Below are 19172 nucleotides of genomic sequence, written 5' to 3'. Positions count from 1 at the left end.
AACCCGCATATTACCACTCCAATCTGCGCTTTTTTGAAATTGCGCTCTTATCTGCACCGTTTAGTAAATATGGCCCTTAATCTTCTGAATGTTATTCATTTATCAGAGGTGAATAATACTTAAGTATTTTAGTTAAATTTTCCAAGCATCTGTGCTTTATCAGAGTGTTTGTCTTCGGAAAAAATTTACTTTTCTTTACTAAAAAATGTTCACTACATTCTAAAGCATAGAATCATACTGTGTATTCATTATATATTGCATATTAAAATTGATTTAATGCCTAATTATATAAAAATTGTGTACTTTTACTTTCTTGAGTAAAAGTACGAAAAAAAATTTTACTTAAAGGATTAGTCCATGTTCTTAAAAGAAAAATCCAGATAATTTACTCACCACCATGTCATCCAAAATTTTGATGTCTTTCTTTGTTCAGTCGAGAAGAAATTATGTTTTTTGAGGAAAACATTGCAGGATTTTACTCATTTTAATGGACTTTAATAGAGCCCAACATTTAATACTTAACTCAACACTTAACGGAGTTTTTTTCAACGGAGTTTCAAAGGACTATAACAATCCCAAACGAGGCATAAGGGTCTTATCTAGCAAAACGATAACAAATATCCACTTTTAAAGCACAACTTCTCATCATGTAGATCCGGTCGTGATGCGCTAGCTGACCCCACCCAATACGTCATGACGTCAAGAGGTCACAGAGGACAAACGCGAAACTCCGCCCCAGTGTTTACAAGTGTTGAGAAAAAGAATCATTCCTACGTTGTTGTATGTGGAATGATACTAATTAATGTCTTTGTGTCAGTTTATTGTTTACAATGGTCCGCAAATGTCCGTTTTATATATGTAACACGTGACCTCCCTACGTCACTACGCATTTACGTTAGGTCGCGCTGGACCGGACCTAGATGAAAAGTTGTGGTTTAAAAGGACATATTTTTTTATTTTTCTTGTCAAAAATGACAATCGTTTTGCTAGATAAGACCCTTATGCCTCGTTTGGGATTGTTATAGTCCTTTGAAACTCTGTTGAAAAAAACTGTTAAGTGTTGAGTTAAGTATTAAATGTTGGGCTCTATTAAAGTCCATTAAAATGAGAAAAATCCTGTAATGTTTTCCTCAAAAAACATAAATTCTTCTCGACTGAACAAAGAAAGACATCAACATTTTGGATGACATGGTGGTGAGTAAATTATCTGGATTTTTCTTTTAAGAAAATGGACTAATCCTTTAAGTAAAAGTTCGAAAAATTACTAGATGTTTAATGTACTTAAATATTAAATATAAACCAAAAACTTGAAATTATGAAATGTAGTGGAGTAAAAATTATGATAATATGTTTTGGAATGTTTGTTTTCCAAAGAAAAACACTGATAAAATACGAATAATTGAAAATGTACTTTTATAAAGAAAGTAAAAATACTTTAGTACTATACAACTCTGTCATTTATACAATTACCATTAATATTAAACATTAAATTGGTGAGGTTCTTTTTTTCTCTCTTTCTAGATTCCTCCAATAAGTTTGCATATTTGTATTTCAAGACAAAAACCTGCATCTTTCCATCATCCTAAGAAAACACAGTCTAGTTTAAGCAGGTGATGTGTCGAAATAGCTCTGTTCAATACTAAATGTACATCATGGGGCTGTTAAATGATTTATTTTGATGGGTTGAGAAAGGTTCCACAGGCATGAATTATTTTTCGATAAATGCACACCTAAACTGTTAGATGTTTTAAAAATAACCATCAGAACAATTTCTGGGGTAACTATAAGCGAAATAATTGAATCCGGTCCTTTGAATTATTTGAAAATCCGCTTCGCGTCATGCTGCTTTACCACCTTGGGTGTGCATTATTTTTGCATAATTTGACAGCCCCTCGTCAATTATTCCTTACATATTAAGTCCTTGTTAAATGTTGGAATGATAACATGTTATTTTGGATATGTAATTTAATTGAGCAACAAAACAAGAAAACGTTCATAGAAGGAAAGAAAAGGTACCTCCGGGAGGCCGGTAAAAACAGTTGGCCCAATAAACAAAAGAAAGAAGAACTAATTCACTTAAACTAACCCAGAAGACTCCGAGGCAGACGATTACTGCTGTCATTGTCATGCTGATCATCTGGCTCGGCATCTGGAGAGCAAATTAAACAAAAGTGTGATATAATACTGCTGTTATTTATTTACGTTATTTATTCTTTGCATATATCATTATAATTTGTTGACCTCCCCTAATCAACACTGACCAATGTGCGAAACGCAATTTTAAAGACAGCACAGGAATGTGGTACTTTCAGCTTTGTTATGCATTTTGGGTCGGTTTGCCGGACAGGGATTAGTTAAAACCAGGACTAGGCCTTAGTTTAATTATGAAAGATAACTAGTTTTTACAAACACGCCTTAATAAAAACATTACTTTTTGAGGCAAAACAAAAGGGCACTGATGTATTTTAAGATATGTCAGTGCAAGTTGTTTTCAGTTTGGACAGCTCTTACATTTATTTTAGTCGAGGACTAGTCTGGTCCCTGTCTGGGAAACCGCTCCATAAATTTTATGTTATGCATAAATTTATTTCACAAAATGTTCAGAAAAAAGGTGCAATATAAATAGACTTGTCTGGGCCTATTTATGGGACAACCTAAAGTTTACAGCATTGCTCAGAGAGTTACAGCATGCCAAAGTTTTGCTAAACATTTTGTTTCCCGGACAGGGTTTATCCTAGTCTCAGACTAAAATGTATGTTTAAGGTGCCTTATTTTAAAAACATGCACACCAGTAATGTTTAACTACTTAAACTACTTAAATGTCCTAATATAACTAAGACTTGAATTAATACTCGATAACAGCCTCGATACCACATTTTCTAAAGTACTCGTACTCGTTAAAAGCCCCCCGATACCGGGGATTGATACCACGGTCTGAGAAATGTCTATGTTTGAGCGGCATGTAAAGAGTTAATGCCTCTTGTGTTGTCCAAAGAGGCAGAGTTTACCACAAACTGGAAAACTCCCTTGTTTTTTTTTGTTAAACTATATGACTAAAGCTGTTACCTGTAAATTTTAATTATGATTAAAATCAAACTTGAGATTTGACAGATACTCACAAATGAAAATCCATACAATAAATTTGAGCTTTGAGACAGATTGTGAGTGAAATTTACCTATAGACAACAAAAACTGCAAATCCTGCATAGAGGACACCGATCCGCTCTTTACCAGCTCAACCACAGCGGCCGGGAGAGGATCGCCCTGTGAGAGAAAGAGAGACAGACGTCCGAAATTCATCAGTCTGAAATATATTCATCTTTTGTTTGCCTCCAGTGAATGTGTGTGTGTGGAACAGAGCGCTATGGATGCTGGTTTGTCTCAGGGTGTCAATGCAGGTCTTGGGGACACAATAGCTCTCTTCATACAGCATGTCCAGGCGTGGGCCACTGACCCTCTGCTCATCTGGCAGCATTTATGCAGGACGCAGGAAGGAGGGCAGAGAGGAAGTGGGGGATGGCGAAGATGGAGCAGAAGAGGTGCAAAGAGGAAAGGTGAGCATAAAGAGGAGAGACACGGATAAAGGAGGTTGTCGGAAGGATGGAGATTTTTAAGCAACCAGATTATCACGTTACTGGCTGGTGGTTTGAAGAATTTGGCAAAGGACCACACCTGTACACCATGCAGTATGAACTTAAAAATGCTGAGTTTTTAACCCAATGTTGGGTCAAAATGGGACGAACCCAACACGTTGGGTTGAATTTAACTCATATTGGGTTGTTTTAACCATTTCTGAGTCAAATATACACATTTTCCAGGTTAATTTAACCCAACAGCTGGTCAAAATTAACCTAGCATTTTTTAAAGAGTAATACACATCGAATTAGGATTTTGTGATTCTGTTTTGTCCAAATTCATAAGTGTCATGAATTCATTGGTTTCTCATTTTGAAGTTTTTCAAAATGTATCTTTACATTTAAACTCTCTGTCATCAGTTGTCCATGCACAGAAAAACTTTTAAAGGGAAACAGCACAGTTTTTCCAACATTCTACTATGTTCTCACCTCAACCCAGACAAATCAATACATACCTATCTTTTTTCAATGCGTGCACTTAATCTTTGTACAGCGCGTCGTGAATGTGTTAGCATTTAGCCTAGCCCCATTCATTCCTTAGGATCCAAACAGGGATGAATTTAGAAGCCACCAAACACTTCCATGTTTTCCCTATTTAAAGACTGTTACACGAGTAGTTACACAAGCAAGTATGGTGGCACAAAATAAAACAAAGTGATTTTTTAAAAGAAACACAAAAATTAGAACTATATTGTATGGTGGAAGAGCACTTAGTTTGCAGAACTTCGACCTCAGCGAAGTGCTGTAGGGTGGAGTAGTCAGGAGTGATGATGTTAATTCGCGCCGAGGTCGAAGTGCTGCAAACTTAGTGCTCTACTCATGTACTCATTTAAATAGGGAAAACATGGAAGTGTTTGGTGACTTCTAAATTCATCCCTGTTTGGATCCTAAGGAATGAATGGGGCTAAGCTAAATGCTAACACATTCATGACGCGCTGCACAAAGATCAAGCGCACGCACCGAAAAATGACAGGTATGTATTAATTAGTCCAAGTTGAGGCAAGAACACAGTAAAATATAAAAAGGGTGGTGTTTTCCTTTAAAAGATAAATAAATATGCAGGTAAACATTGTTGGCTGAAATGTTATCATGTTAATATCCTGATTCGTGGTAATCTGTGTATTCAAACCCTTGAGAATGTCAACAAAACACATATGCTTGTAGATATATGCATGCATATGCACATACTCATTCACACCCATACGATTCACATTTATAATGCATTTCTCTCACTCACACACATACTATACTTAATTGCTTTATGGCCACCCAATGTAAATATCCAGTATATAGCATCACACTTAAACAAAAAACACACAGCACACACACACACAGCAGATGGCATCCATTCACTACAATCAAACTGTCCCACTTGCATTTGGCCTCAGTGTCATCTACACACACTGATGTGCCTGGTCTAGGATGTAGAGGGCTTGTTTCGGTTGATCACTAGTGCTGAACTACCCAAACCTGAACTGGGTGCTCCTAGTATCAGACGGGCCCAAAGGATTCTGGGATTGTGGAGGAGTGGTGGAATGCATGGTCCATGTTGGGGAGTAATGATACATAATTACACATGTGCTGACAGTGCACACACACACACACGTCTGTGCAAATATGCACAACCATCATTTTGTGCAGCTGCAACAAATAATACAACAAACACGGATGGTTTAAATTGTATCATCCGTAAGTGAAAACATATAATCAAGTGAATTTGACTTACATGCCTATTTGTACAACGTGGATTTTTCCTTTCAAATCCCACGGCTTAAAAAGATGAAAAATTATGTTCTTACAAGGGAAACTCCTGAAAAGCTAAGAGGGCTTATAATCACAGCTTTAAACTCGGTTTTGATCTCGCATTTCCCTACCAACAAGGTAGATCATTTTAGCATTAACACTTCCTCCTATAAAGTCCAGTTTGCTTACATGAATAAAAAAGGTTGTTTTTGAGATTGCACAAGTCGAAATATCAAGCAATTTAATGTTATGTAAAATACAAGCTTAAAATCCACTTGTTGTTATGAGCCTACGCAAGCACATCTTGAGCCAAAAGAAGGGAAACACCCTGGACAGGTGGTCCGTCCAACACAAACCATAAATTAAATACTGTGATTTTTATTTTAAGGTGTGTTTAGTCCACATATTTTATTAAACCCTCCATAAAAACATTCAGACGCTGTATGATAAGTCTTGCTTGACCTTAAGGGTATGGAGGGGTCACAGAAGTGTCATATTGTGATTAAGGGCCTCATGCAAAAACACAACTGCTGTGGTCATAGGAAGGGCAAACACATTAGAATTTGGAGATCTCTGGTTCATAATGTCAACAAGATGCTCTGATAAGGATTACAAATCCTGTTTCTGGATTTCATTGAACTTTTATAAACTGTTCTTCTGAAACTATTTTGACACTTACAAACACATTAATACTGATGTCAGGAGCATTAAAATCATATGAAGCAGAAGCAATATGCCACTTGAAGGAATATCAGTTAGATATCTCTCATTATTTACTTATTCTCATGCCCCTCCACCCTTGCATTGTGTTGTTTCTTCCTATAGAGATAAACAATCTATTTATGGTGACCTGTCTAGCTTTTGTATTTCACAGAAACATGACGGCATACACGATTACACTGAAAAAAAAAGATTTGCCTTATAAATTGCATTATGAACTATTCACTGCTTAGCAAATTTCTTTATATAATTCTTAGAGTTTATTCCAGTAGGATTTGTTCCCATCCACCAGATAACATCCCACATGAACCCACCTTAGAAACCAGAATAACTAAGTTAATACATTACAGCCAACAAACTTTTGTGATGGTTTCTATTTTTTTAGCAGGGTAACAACACGAGCACTGTAAAGACACTACAAGAATGCAATTATAAAACTCTCCAAGACAACAGGTTGAGATTCAATACATTCAATCCACTTTCTCACCTCCGCGCTGCCGAACCGCAGACACGCCGCCGCTGCAAGCACCGCGAGAAGAAGCGGGATCCGCGATCTCATCTTGCTGCCGTGCCGCTGCGGGGCTCCGCGGGACAGCGCGCATCGAGAGAGACGCGCACGCACCAGACGCTCAGCACCGGGCGCGCGGGACAGCGGCTCGCGAACAAATATCAGGTTAATGAAAGCGCAGTTTTGAGCCCCTCAGAGGCTGCGCAGGCTTGACATTCCTCTCAGTATGCAAACATTCAGATTGAGTCTCCGTTCTGAGGCCCATTTGAAGTCCTTTGAAGGGCAGTTTGCGGATTAGCGCGAAGAGGTTTCCCAGCACAGCCCCAAAATCCCACAGCTTGAGATGAATTTAATTAAATAGCCAATTTACATGGTCTAGTCCCAAAAAAAGACGACTCTTTTAATATCCAGTACAGAGAAAAATACTACTGGTCACTTAAAACAAATAATTTAGTTTAAGAAACGTCAAGGTAGTTTCTAAAGTAAAAAAAATACTTTAACATAAAGCTGACGCATGCGAGGACCTTTTGTGAAATTGAGAATCTTCACTGATAACCGTTTAAAAACTATAAAAACACTTAAATATTAAAAAGTCTTTCCAATCCAAGATTTTTCATGTGGGATACAAAAGAGTTTCTTCGTCCAGCTCTTCGTATTGTCCGTAATGAAAGCGACATACGTATAGGTTATAAAATTAGTCTTGCAGTTTTCTTATCAATGTCCAGCGCGTGCACGGCCCCGCGCAAGCTGTCTGTGCTGCGTTGATAATGAGACTTTAGGATTTCCAGTGGACTCTTATCTTACCGTCCCCTTATAGGCAGGACTGCTCTCGTTAAGAGAGAGAGAGAGAGAGAGAGAGAGAGAGAGAGACAGGGAGGGGATGGGTGAGAAAAACCGAGCCTTGTGGATGCTTGAGGATGCACATTTTAGATACCGACATAGTTTCCATTAAAACCAAATAACATTGCTATTGTGCATTCAGATTTTTTACCTTGAAACTTTGACTCATATATGTCCATATAATCGAGTTTTAAACAACAGCTAAATTGGAGCATGTTCACCTTGTCTGACCAATCAAGGCGCCCTATAAGAAATATAAACTCGTGCTTGAGGTTGAGCCCTCCCTTTTATGGACAGCAAGACAATATTTATTTACCTTTTTCATGCAAACTACTATAAAACAATGCATATTCGTTGTTCGTTAAACTAAATGAAAATCTGTCAGCATTCACTCACCCTCATGTTCAGAGCTGTATGACGTTTTGTCTTCGCCGGAACAACAAAGATCTTGTGCAGAATACAATAAAAGCGTACAGTGCGGGGCTGTAAAATACAATAAAATGCCAAAATAAGTAATCCATTCAAGAGATGATAATTCTTACTTAGCATCTTTGAGAAGCCATAGTTCAAATTCATAATAAACGAAAACCATAAGTAATGTTTCTTTTGCATGGTATAAATGGGATTATGGCTGATATAACTCTCGAGAAAACAGCCGTTGCGTATAATTAACCCAGAAATGTTTATATTTGACCAAACAATGCATTTTGGGTTGAAACAACCCAGCAAAGGGTAAATCACAACCCAAAGGGCTGTAACCCAGCATTTTTACAGTGTAGCCTACTTTAAAATGTTTTCATAACATCGCCCCCATTGATGGAATCAAAAGGTGTGTCTAAATACCAAATTTCTTTGGAGCTATTTAAAATATTATGACCTTCCAGATTTGCACAATGCGTTTTCATGTTAAATATCAGTATAAACTAAGGTAACTGCCCTGTTACATAACACAAATTCATGCAAAAAAAAGTAATACATGTCTAAAGTCTTCTCTGTCTATTAAACGGTTTTCCCATAAAATGACACAAGGATCGTGTAGACATGATGCTTTCGTGGGGAGGTTATTTTACATTACTCCAATATGTGGCCCTGTCTGTATCAACTCGACTTATGTTTTTTTACATAAAATCGTCCTACATAATGTAAAGGAAATTCTGTGAAAAAATAACCTTGATATTGACTGAGTAAGGGCATGTCTAAGATTAAAATCAGTTATTGAAATCAAACTTTGAGGCATTGATGCAAACTTTAAAGGGGCCATGTCATAATATTTTTTTTAAAATGTCAAATAAATCTTTGGTGTCCCCAGAGTACACATGTGAAGTTTTAGCTCAAAATACCATATAGATAATTTATTAAAGCAACACTAAAGAGTTTTTGCTCTTTGCTTCCCCTACAGGTTAGAAGCAGAATTGTCCATTACCACTGTCGTAAATACTGCAGCATAGCTGGCTCTGATTGGATTGTAGGTCTGCCGTAAAGCAAGTTTTTGTAGTTTTCACTCGAACTACAGGACCGCGACCCGACGGCTGGAAACTTCTTTAGTGGGGTTTTGGCCGATAGAGGGCTGCAAAGCGAACGTGAAAGTGCCATTCACCCTGTTTCGAGTGGATGAACGACTGAAACTTTTTTGGAAACATTATTTTAAGGTAAAAAAACTTTTTGGTGTTGCTTTAAAACATGTTAAAATTGACACTTTGTAGGTGTGTGCAAAAATGTGCCGTTTTGAGTGTGTCCTCCAAAATGCAAATGAGCTGATGAAATTCAAACACTGATCACAATGATGGTGGTTTGTTGCAATTGAAACTCAATTGTGCTGTCAATTATGTTCTCTCGCTGTCTCTCTCTCTCTCTCTCTCTCTCTCTCTCTCTCTCTCTGTGCACTAAATGACAGTGCTGTGGTTGGATAGTGCAGAATAAGGGGCAGTATTATTATAATAAGATCCCCTTTTGACATCATAAGGGGAGTCAAATTTCAATTACCTAATTTTTCACGTGCTTGCAGAGAATGGTTTACCAAAACTAAGTTACTGGGTTGATCTTTTTCACATTTTCTAGGTTGACAGAAGCACTGGGGACCCAATTATAGAACTTAAACATGGACAAAGTCAGATTTTCGTGTCATGACCCCTTTAATGATTATGATACGTTAGTACATAAATTATGGGCATTTTCAAGTGTTAAGTGTGTCCAAAAGTTTGACTGCTGGAAAATATTGAGAGGTCAAAGGAGAAACTGTCCATAAACTGCTACAAATTCTAAATACCTTTTAACTAAAATACTACTTATATCATCTCCAGTGTTTTTGTTCATAATAAACTTAAAACATGTTATTGAAGCGCTGTACAGCACATGTAAGTCCAGTCCGCTAGAAAAATGTGTGGGCAGCCGCCAATGGCCACAAACAAAAGAGCACTGTGGTCAGATAACACGATGAGCGCTGTGTGCCTTAACCACAGAGACTTATCACTGACACGCGCGCGTGTGTGTGTGTACAGATATGATCTGTCTTATTAGGAAAAGGACATGTCAAGAGGTCGAATATGTACAAGGCTGGCTGGCTAACTAATCCAATTTTTATTTAGCGCTCTTTCGGTCTCTTTGTCTGGTCACATTCTCTTCCGTTCTATTGAATAAAATGTTCATTATTTTATTCTCCATTCATCTTGATTTGTAACTCCCACGCTCCCTCTTCCATTTCGTATCTCCCATTTATTATCATTTTTTTCCTGTCTTTCCTGCCTCTCATCTTTGCATCTTTGTGATATTGCTGTATTTCTCAGATTCTTTCATCATGTATCATTCACGTTTGTACATACTGTAATAGTAATCATTGTACCATAATGGATCAAAAGCTTATTTAACAAGCCATGGGCCAAACTTCATGGGCTGAGATTATTCATCATTGTGATCACTGTGACTGTGTCCTGGTGTGATGTCATAACCATCTTAGCTCAGGGCAGGAAGCGGTACACTGGCAAACCACAGGGCTCAATGGACCGGATAAAGAGCCGAGAGGAACACCATTGTTTAGCACCACAGAGCCGTTACAGTATAAACCCAGCTGTTGGGATTCATGGGTGTGTTCACTTGCATTGAGTGTGTGTGGCAGATCAATTATCAATGGAGTTTGGGACTCTGTCTAACCCAGTGAATATCATGAACTGAAATGGCCTGATGTCTCTGTATGAACCTTTAACGTCTACAGAACCTTTATGTTGCACAAAATGCTCTTTGAAGTAAAAATGTTTTAGAGAAAAGGTAAGAAACCACACCATAATCTTAAGAACCTTTGACCGAAAGACTCTTTAAGGAACTAAAAGTAGTTCTTCTATGACATCACTGAGAACCCCCCTTTCTGATACCTTTATTTTTAAAAGTGCACAGATTAAAAGTAATTGTAAACCATTTTTAAATCAAAAAATGTAACATTTATAGAATGTTGTTTTCGATGAAGTAATTATTTTGACAAATGGACACTCCTCTGCATTGGACGTTTGCTGCATCGCTTTTTGAATAGGGCCAATTGTCATAACTTCTACAATGATTAAGAGACTCCACTTGGAACTTTTGGATTACTCATTGATTTGTTCTCATCAAACAACATGTTATTGTTGTCCTCTTCCGCTTGAATTGGTCACTGTGTTCATCTGTGTGCACAAGTGTGCATCTATTCACAACCCCAAACCGGAGTTTTCCACAGATTAAACAGAACTTCCTCACAACATACAATGCTGTGATGACATTAGGCATTAATGTGTAAGTCTTTCCATATTAAAAGAGAGGTAATCTCTCTCCAAAACAGTTTAATCACAACCTTAATAAAATAGCAGGATGTGCTGCAAAGATTATTATATGCAACGCTTAAAGGAATAGTCTACTCATTTTCAATATTAAAATATGTTATTACCTTAACTAAGAATTGTTGATACATCCCTCTATCATCTGTGTGCGTGCACATACATGGGCGGAGTTTGGGGGGGGCAGGGGGGGCAATGCCCCCCCAGACGGGGCCAATTAATGCCTGCCTTTGCTTTGAAAAAATTAATAAAAAAATACAGAATTCATATTTTCTCATTTTATTTGTCTTATCTTCTATATTTTTTGAAGGAATAATGAGTAAGTTAATGCTAAATTATTTTTAATTACTGTATTGAAAAAGTTAATTTTCACGTGATTGGCGGATCTTAAAGTATTGCGTTAACTTACGTGAGTAGAGACTCTTCCCGTTCTGTTCCCGCTTTAGTCTACATGCTAAATAAACAAAATGGACATTCGTCGTTTCTTTAATAAGCCCATTAGTACAAGTGTGGAGTTTTCTAACTCTGAAGCTTCAACTAATTCCACTGCTGCAGCGCTGCTACAGACACAGCAATCGAGGCCGCATCTGAGAACAACGAAGCTGGCCTGAGATCGAGCAGCGCCGCCACCGTGTCACCGGAGTTACCCGCTCAAGTTCAACCTGCCGCATCTGGATCTGGATAGGCTGACCTCGGGGAGAAAGCTATTGGGCCAAAACAGCTTATTTCTTCTTTCCCTACGCGCCTCATTGGAAATGTTAATCGTGCCTTCTCTACATTTTACTATCACAAGTTCCCATGGATGGAGTACTCAATTTCACGCGATTTAGGTTTTTTTTGTTTTTGCTGTCGCCACTTCCAGATCAGACGCGGACGAACTATTTACAAAAGTGGGAGCTCGGAACTGGAAAAAACTGTCAGAGAAGCTGACGAAACACGGTTCGTCACAGGTACATTCAAATAGTATCCCTTACGAAAATTAACCATGGTTTTATTGTGGTAAAAGTGTAGTAACCATGTTTTTTTGTGTATTGTTTACTATCAGCAATACCATGGTTTTACTACAGTAACCATGGTTTAACTATGGTTTTTGAAAACCATGGTTGTCAAAACCATGGTTATTTTGCGGTTACCATGGTTTTACTACAGTAACCATGTTTTTTGGTTTTAACTGTAGTAAAACCATGGTTAAATTTCGTAAGGTTTGAAGATGTGGAAGAGCTTTGAGCGGTGCGGTATATTTCCATCAGAGCGCATAGCGCATTTCCGAAAATTCCGCTCCGCTCGCTCTCATCCCAGAATGCCCATTGGTAATTTGCTAGTTCGAGAATCTGTAAAAACGGCTAGCAATAAGTTACGGAGCTCAAATATTGTTTTAAGGAAGTCGCCAGCCTTATATATAAATGAAAGAAATGAAACTAAGATGACAGAATAACTGTAGCATCGTCTGCATCTAGATGCAGTTTTAAAGATTAAAATAACTTTAATCCAACTGATTAACACAAATACAAATATATTTGTAGGCCTACATAATATAATTGATTGCTTACCAGCATTAAAATCACTTAAAATAAAAACATTTATAGTTATTTGTGTATGTACAGTGGCCACTCCGTGGATGAAGCTGTAGCCAAAAACGCCGGTGCCTTTAGTATTAACTGACTGAACACTTGACTACCTGGACATTTAGATATTAAATTGTTTCATCAACAGTATCTGCTTGGAACATTATAAACATTGATGATAATCTGCCGACTCGACTGATTCAGCACGTCCTCTATTTTACAGAGATCCGCTTAATTAGCGGCTTTTCGTTCCGTCCGTGTGAGCTAAATATTTTTGTTCTGTAATTTGTTCTCGTATAGGCTATATTTCTACATATTTTCGACCATGTAACATTTGGGATAAAATGTAAGTTGTTATAGATAGCATTTAAGCTTGTTCTTGTTCTGAAATGATGAAATGTTTAGTCTGACTAAAATTATCTATCCAGATTAATTTAGCCAAAATAATGATTTATTCGTTATATAGACACATGTTAATTTATCTACTAATATACAATTGAAAATGCCAAAGTACTCCCGAAGTACTCCCAAAAGTGCTATTACGCCATAAAATATAGTTCCTCTTTTCGGAAGGAGGAGTTACGAGCTGCGGGAGAAGCAAGTCACGAGTCATGCAACACACTAGGTGTATTCGTGATCATCCGGCGCTGCGCAGACCGATCGGCGAGGTTTGCCCCTTGCAGTCGAGGAAGGAACTGAAGACGGAGCCGTCAAGCCGGACACCTGCTGCTTGCCGTAGTGAAGTGTGCGCTGTGTTTCCTTGTTTTTAATCGCAAGTGAATTAGATGTTGAATTTGATAAAAACAAACCTTTTAATAAAAAGTTGCTACCAGAAACATTTTATATCGAATATTTTAGTTGCTGCTTATACTGTATACCCGAAAACCTTTTAATAAAAAGTTGCAACCAGAAACATTTTATATCGAATATTTTAATTGCTGCTTATACTGTATACCCGAAAATAACGGGAAACAAGCCTATATTATTAAAATACCAATGGAGTTTGTTATTTTCATTTTTATTTTATTACACGACATAATATAACATATTTAAGCATATTAAAGTATTTTTTCCTGTTTTAAAACATGAATTTATAGGGGTGGTTTCCCGGACAAGGATTAGCTTAATCCAGGACTAGGCCTTAATTTAATTAGGAAATATAACTTGTTTTAACAAACATGCCTTACTAAAAACATTACCTGTGTGCATTTTGAGGCAAAACAAAGAACACTTCTTTTCAGTTTGGACAGCTCTTAAAATTTTTTTACTCTAGGACTAGTCTAATCCCTGTCCGGGAAACCGCCCCATAATGTTTATTAGTGGAACTAAAGGTTGGATTAAACTTGAAACGCAAGTGATCGTTGTCATCAGTGAGGCGACCAATCACGTAAAGCTGTGTCGTCATCACAACTCCGTGCAGCCGCTCTGGAGAAGCTGCACCGGCTGAGCTAGCCGGCTACTCTCGAAACGCTCTCGCGGTACTTAAAAACCATATGACACAGTCACGTGCCTGCAGCGCCAGCTGAAGTCGGACAAAATTACTAACCGGAATGTACTGCTTCAAGTCAGCCGCCGATCGGTCTGCGCAGCGCCGCATGAAGTCAAACACAAATACTGGCTTACCCCGATACGTCATCTGGCCATGTATTTGAAAAACTTTAAGAAACTTGTACAGGCACAGAAATACTCGGTAACACGTCCAACAGCTTTTTTGACACTTTGCCTATGTTTAGCATGAGGAAACAACTCTATAACTGTGTTAATAAGTCAGAATACATGAAATACCGTTGAACCGTTTTAATTGAAAGGCGGGATTTCTTTGACCATGTTGAGCATTGCATTGTCCCCTATTCTTTGAAGAATCACTTTCCTAGTTCAAAGGTCATGAGGCACTGAACCGCTGACTGGAAAATTCTTCCTCACTCACAAGGATGGGAAAGAAATCGAAACAAACCAAACATGGTTTTAGTTCTGGATTAGGGTCTTCAAAGGCAAAACCACAAAGAAATAAAATTCCCTAAAATCTCGAGTTAGCATTTTTTTTAGCAGTATTACACAGATATTTCGTTTGCAGCTGGATGTTTTTAGATTCATTTGGGAACAGCTTTTGAAAAGTGACTCACTCGTGCCATGGCGAACTAGAGCCAAGAAACCTTTGACCCTTTTGGGTCTCTTAAAAGATTTCAAATATTTAGTGAGCACAGTTCACATTTGGCCACAAATAAAGCTTTCTCTGTCTCAAAAAGAGTCATCTTCACGACACACTCGATGAAACATTACAAACTCCACAAGTGTGCATTTGCCTGTTGAGTATGCAGTGTGTCTTTTATTCACTGAAACTGAATTGCTTCTTCAATCATTTTTATGCTCGTACTGTATACGTGACTGTGGACATGTCGTGGGATGTTTTTATGTGAGTGTTTGAAGATTTTTATAGGCAGAAATAGAAGCAGTATGCAGTTTGATATCTTTCTCACTCACACACAAATATGATGTGTGTATCAAGTGTTGAGTTTGAGTTTGTGGTAAAGAAGTTTGTGTTTTTAAGAAGAAACTGCATGTGTCTGGGTGATAAAAATGTCATCTTTTCAGTGATGATTGATGGCAGCAGGTTTTTTGATGTAGTTGGTGAGCCGCCTGCAGGTGTCCCAATGGGATGGCTGTACTGTATGGTGTGATTTTGGGCCTGTGTGTGTAAACTCTGGGAAAATCCCCTCACAACAAAACGCCTCCCTCAGTGTTCCTCCCACAATGCCAGCCAAAAATGCACATTTTTTCACACACGAACTGAAGCTGGATTTATAGAGTCGAGTACACAGAGATTTTGTGCACGGTGCTTTGTGTTTTAAATGAAATGGATACTATGCTAAAATACACAATATAGTAAATAAACTAAGAGAGAGGCGACTTTGTCTTTGACATTTTCTTTGCTTTAATCCCAAACTCTTGATGTTCCTATAAACATTTTGACAGACACATCACACTTTTATCTGGGTTTGTATTCGACTGACTGAATGAATATGTAAGTCTGGCTCTGGTTGTCATGCAGCATGTGCCCTCTGGTATTACATGATTTAAGATAAGAGATGACAAGCTGCCCCCCCCTCTCTCTCTCTCTCTGTCAGCAGCTTCATTTCTACCGTGTCTCGGGTTGCGGTAATGCGGGGAATGTGGATTTATCTCCCCGTGAAATGAGAAATTATTTGACTCCAGTAACGGAGATGCCCACTAACTAATATTTCTAAAAGCCAAAACAAATGCTGAGCTCTTCGGATCCCTATTTTTGGCTGTCATTGCCATTTTTCAGAATAGTTTTTATTTAATTGAGCTTCCTAAAGTAATGCTATATATAATACTCTCTGTATTAAAAGAATAGTTCACCCAAAAATAAAAATTCTGTAATCATTTATTCAAACCTGTAGAAATTCCCTTGTTCTGATGAATACGAAGGAAGATTTTTTGAGGAATGTTCATAATCGCACTGTTCGTGAGCCCCATTCACTTATGGTTGTTCCTATAGACGATAGTATCGTGTATTGACGATTGTCAGACATATTGCTAATAGCAGGCTTTCATAACAATAGTTATTATTATCATCATAGTGTCACAATAACATGCGCATTGCATGCTTTTCCTCGCATGAGAGGGTTTGTGGGCTTCAATGCGCGCGTCTTGGACTTTTGCTCGAACCTGAATGCGCGCGTCATGGACTCCTTCTAGCACCTGAACTTGTAATACGCGCGGCTCTGACATTTCCTTGCACTAGATAGGTTGTTAGGCGCGCAGAGGGTTAAAACCGAGTTTGTTGTTCCCAGTCCCTGGCACGCAGGAAATTTTAGAGCGCCTGGACTTAATGATGCAGATGGATTATTGGCATCAGTTTTAAGGAGGTTGCAGACACACTGAAAAAAATTATTCATTGAATTCAATCAACTCTTCTAGGGTAAGTGGCTGCAATCAACCCACCCAAGCTACATTCAAACAAAAAAGATTAGTAAAATAAAGTAAAATATAAAACTTTTGTTTAAATGTAGCTTAAATAAATTGATTGCAACCACTTACCTTAAAAAAATTGATTAAATTCAATGAATCATTTTTTTCAGTGCATAACAGTGTTGCCCTTGCTTCGTTTTGTCCACCAATCAAGTGACTTGTCATAAATAAGTAAAAATAAATAAATAAATAAATAAATAAATACTATTGTGTATCGCTGATCTCACAGGCTGACGATACACTGAAAAAACGAACTTTTTAGTAATATTTATTCGATTAACTCTCATAATTTCTACATAATAATATTAACATTTATTGAGAACTAGATTTTCCTAAGTGAAATGATGATAAATACACAATTAATTCATGGTAAAAATGAACTGTGTGGGAATAGTAAGTCTTATTAGATATTTTCTTGTATTATTTAACTGTTTTATAGTCACTGCACATAGTCCTAAAATAATTAAGTAAATTTTAATCAAAAACTTTAGCAGAATCAAGTAAAAAATCTTAGTTCATTTTACTTAAAAATATTAAATCCATTAAACTAAAAAATCTAAGTAAAATTTACTTACATTTATTTGCACATGTTGTAAGGAATACCCACAATTCTTTGCGCCTGAATATTTTTATTTTTTAAGCTTTATCACAGAATAAGAACTGATAAGAACTTTAACTACTTAAATATTTGTTAGCAAAATGTCATAAAGGTTTAAGCTCTTATATTATTGATGTTGCTTTGTTGTAAATAATAATTTTGTGAAGTCACCGTTCAGGTGATCAGTGTTTCTTTACATGAACCCTGTTCAGAACATTGTATTGTATTTCTCTCCACAGTGCTGATAATGCATGTCAAAAACACAGTTTGTTTGCTTTTCCTTTTCCGAATCAAGTTTATTCAATGACTGACTTGTTGTCAGTCATGAATTTTGTGTTATAATGCCATTTATAACACTAAAAATAACTAGGACCATATTAATATGTTAAAGAAAATAACAAACAGAAAATACGATTTATTTAATATTATTAGGACAGCAATGCTTCAATTTTCAAAAAAAACCTAATAGACTTTACCTAAACGATTAAAATAAATCTAACTTCTAAATAAAATAATTAAGCAACATTTAATTAATTATTTAACATATGTTTTATCATGCAATTTTAAGTAAATTTTATGATTTTAGTAGGTAAGTTTTACTTATAAAAAAGCAGTAAATTTTACTTAAAAAAAGTTTGTGCAAATTGTTACGAGGATTTTTTTAAGTAAATTTTACAAGTTTTTTTTTTCAGTGTAGGACGATCTGAAAATAGTGAAATTCGCTCAACACTATTCCATAGTATTCTTTTTTCCTAGTACGGAAGTGAATGGGACTATCCCTTGAATATTTATCCATCAAGGCAATGAAATAATATTAACAACACTAAATTGGGAATTCCTGAATAAAAATCCTGAATAAAATAATATACATAAAATCATCTTGTAGAGGAACATATGAAAATATAACCTTGATATCTTTAATATTGACTGAGTAAGGTCACTTCAAAGTAATAATAATTGGATTCAGACTTTCATGCTCATGAGACTTTAGCCTGCATGTCACAGACAGGGTCACATATTACATTTACAGAGGGACGTTGATTTGAATCATTCATTAAAAATATGAACAAATGCCTTGTATTACGTTTATGCAATAAATAACGCACTTATAAATACTTTAGAATAATGAAGTTATTTCCTTTTCATAACTCAAATCTGGCCAGAATACTTTTGCAGGCAGGGCAGTCTTTATTTAAAGCAGTCTAGGTCGACCCAGTTACAGTGTATTGTTGTGCATTTCCCCCTATTGTGACGTGGATAAAATCTAATGCTCGGCTGACACAATACAAACCATTTCGAACTATATTCTGAAAACCAGTGCGTGTGTCTCAACCATTTCAGACCGAAAACAGTGCCAGGTTCTTACTATAAAAAAGTTGCTTTAAATATCTGTTCTCCTACCTACCAGCCTTTAAAGCAATTCTTTTTAAGACATACGAGATAAATGACGGTCAGATACGCGCCGTTTACCTGTCTATGCTTTGTGACCTTTGACCTTGTTTACCCTCAACTACTTTCCTACTGAATTAGGATGTGTATCTGGTTTGAGTGTATCCTTCATCCTTTCCCGTGTGCATAAGTGGGAGGGGGACTTCCACACCGTGTGGTATTAATATCTTAATGCCTCCATGTCTGCTGGGTTACTCCTCTGTCAGGAAACACATGACCTCAGCACACCTCCTGAGGAGCTCGACACCTTCAACTGTGATGTATGCTATACACATACAATGCGAAATGCTCTCCCATAGCCAGACATGGGCTTCATGTAAG

General features: G+C 37.1%; 1 protein-coding gene across 4 annotated transcripts in view; it reads right to left on the bottom strand.

Moving 5' to 3' along the window:
* pdgfbb (platelet-derived growth factor beta polypeptide b) overlaps positions 1-19172 on the bottom strand; it is a 34120-nt gene that overhangs the window by 7642 nt on the left and 7306 nt on the right. For 2 of the 4 annotated variants that reach the window (XM_055194585.2, XM_055194584.2), the window contains exons 5-7: positions 7843-7929; positions 3177-3264; positions 2087-2149 (exon numbers count right to left, since the gene is read on the bottom strand). In XM_055194585.2, the coding sequence (XP_055050560.2) occupies positions 2087-2149; positions 3177-3264; positions 7843-7848 (157 nt within the window). In that variant the 5' untranslated portion in view covers positions 7849-7929. Of the gene's footprint in view, positions 1-2086; positions 2150-3176; positions 3265-6585; positions 7410-7842; positions 7930-19172 lie in introns of those variants that run through there. The other 2 variants (XM_055194583.2, XM_073857540.1) reach the window with 1 other exon arrangement.

Source organism: Misgurnus anguillicaudatus, chromosome 19 (assembly GCF_027580225.2).
Source record: "Misgurnus anguillicaudatus chromosome 19, ASM2758022v2, whole genome shotgun sequence".
NCBI classification, from domain to species: Eukaryota; Metazoa; Chordata; class Actinopteri; order Cypriniformes; family Cobitidae; genus Misgurnus; species Misgurnus anguillicaudatus.
The sequence above is the reverse complement of the archived record's forward strand: the minus strand, read 5'-3'. Positions and strand labels throughout refer to the sequence as shown.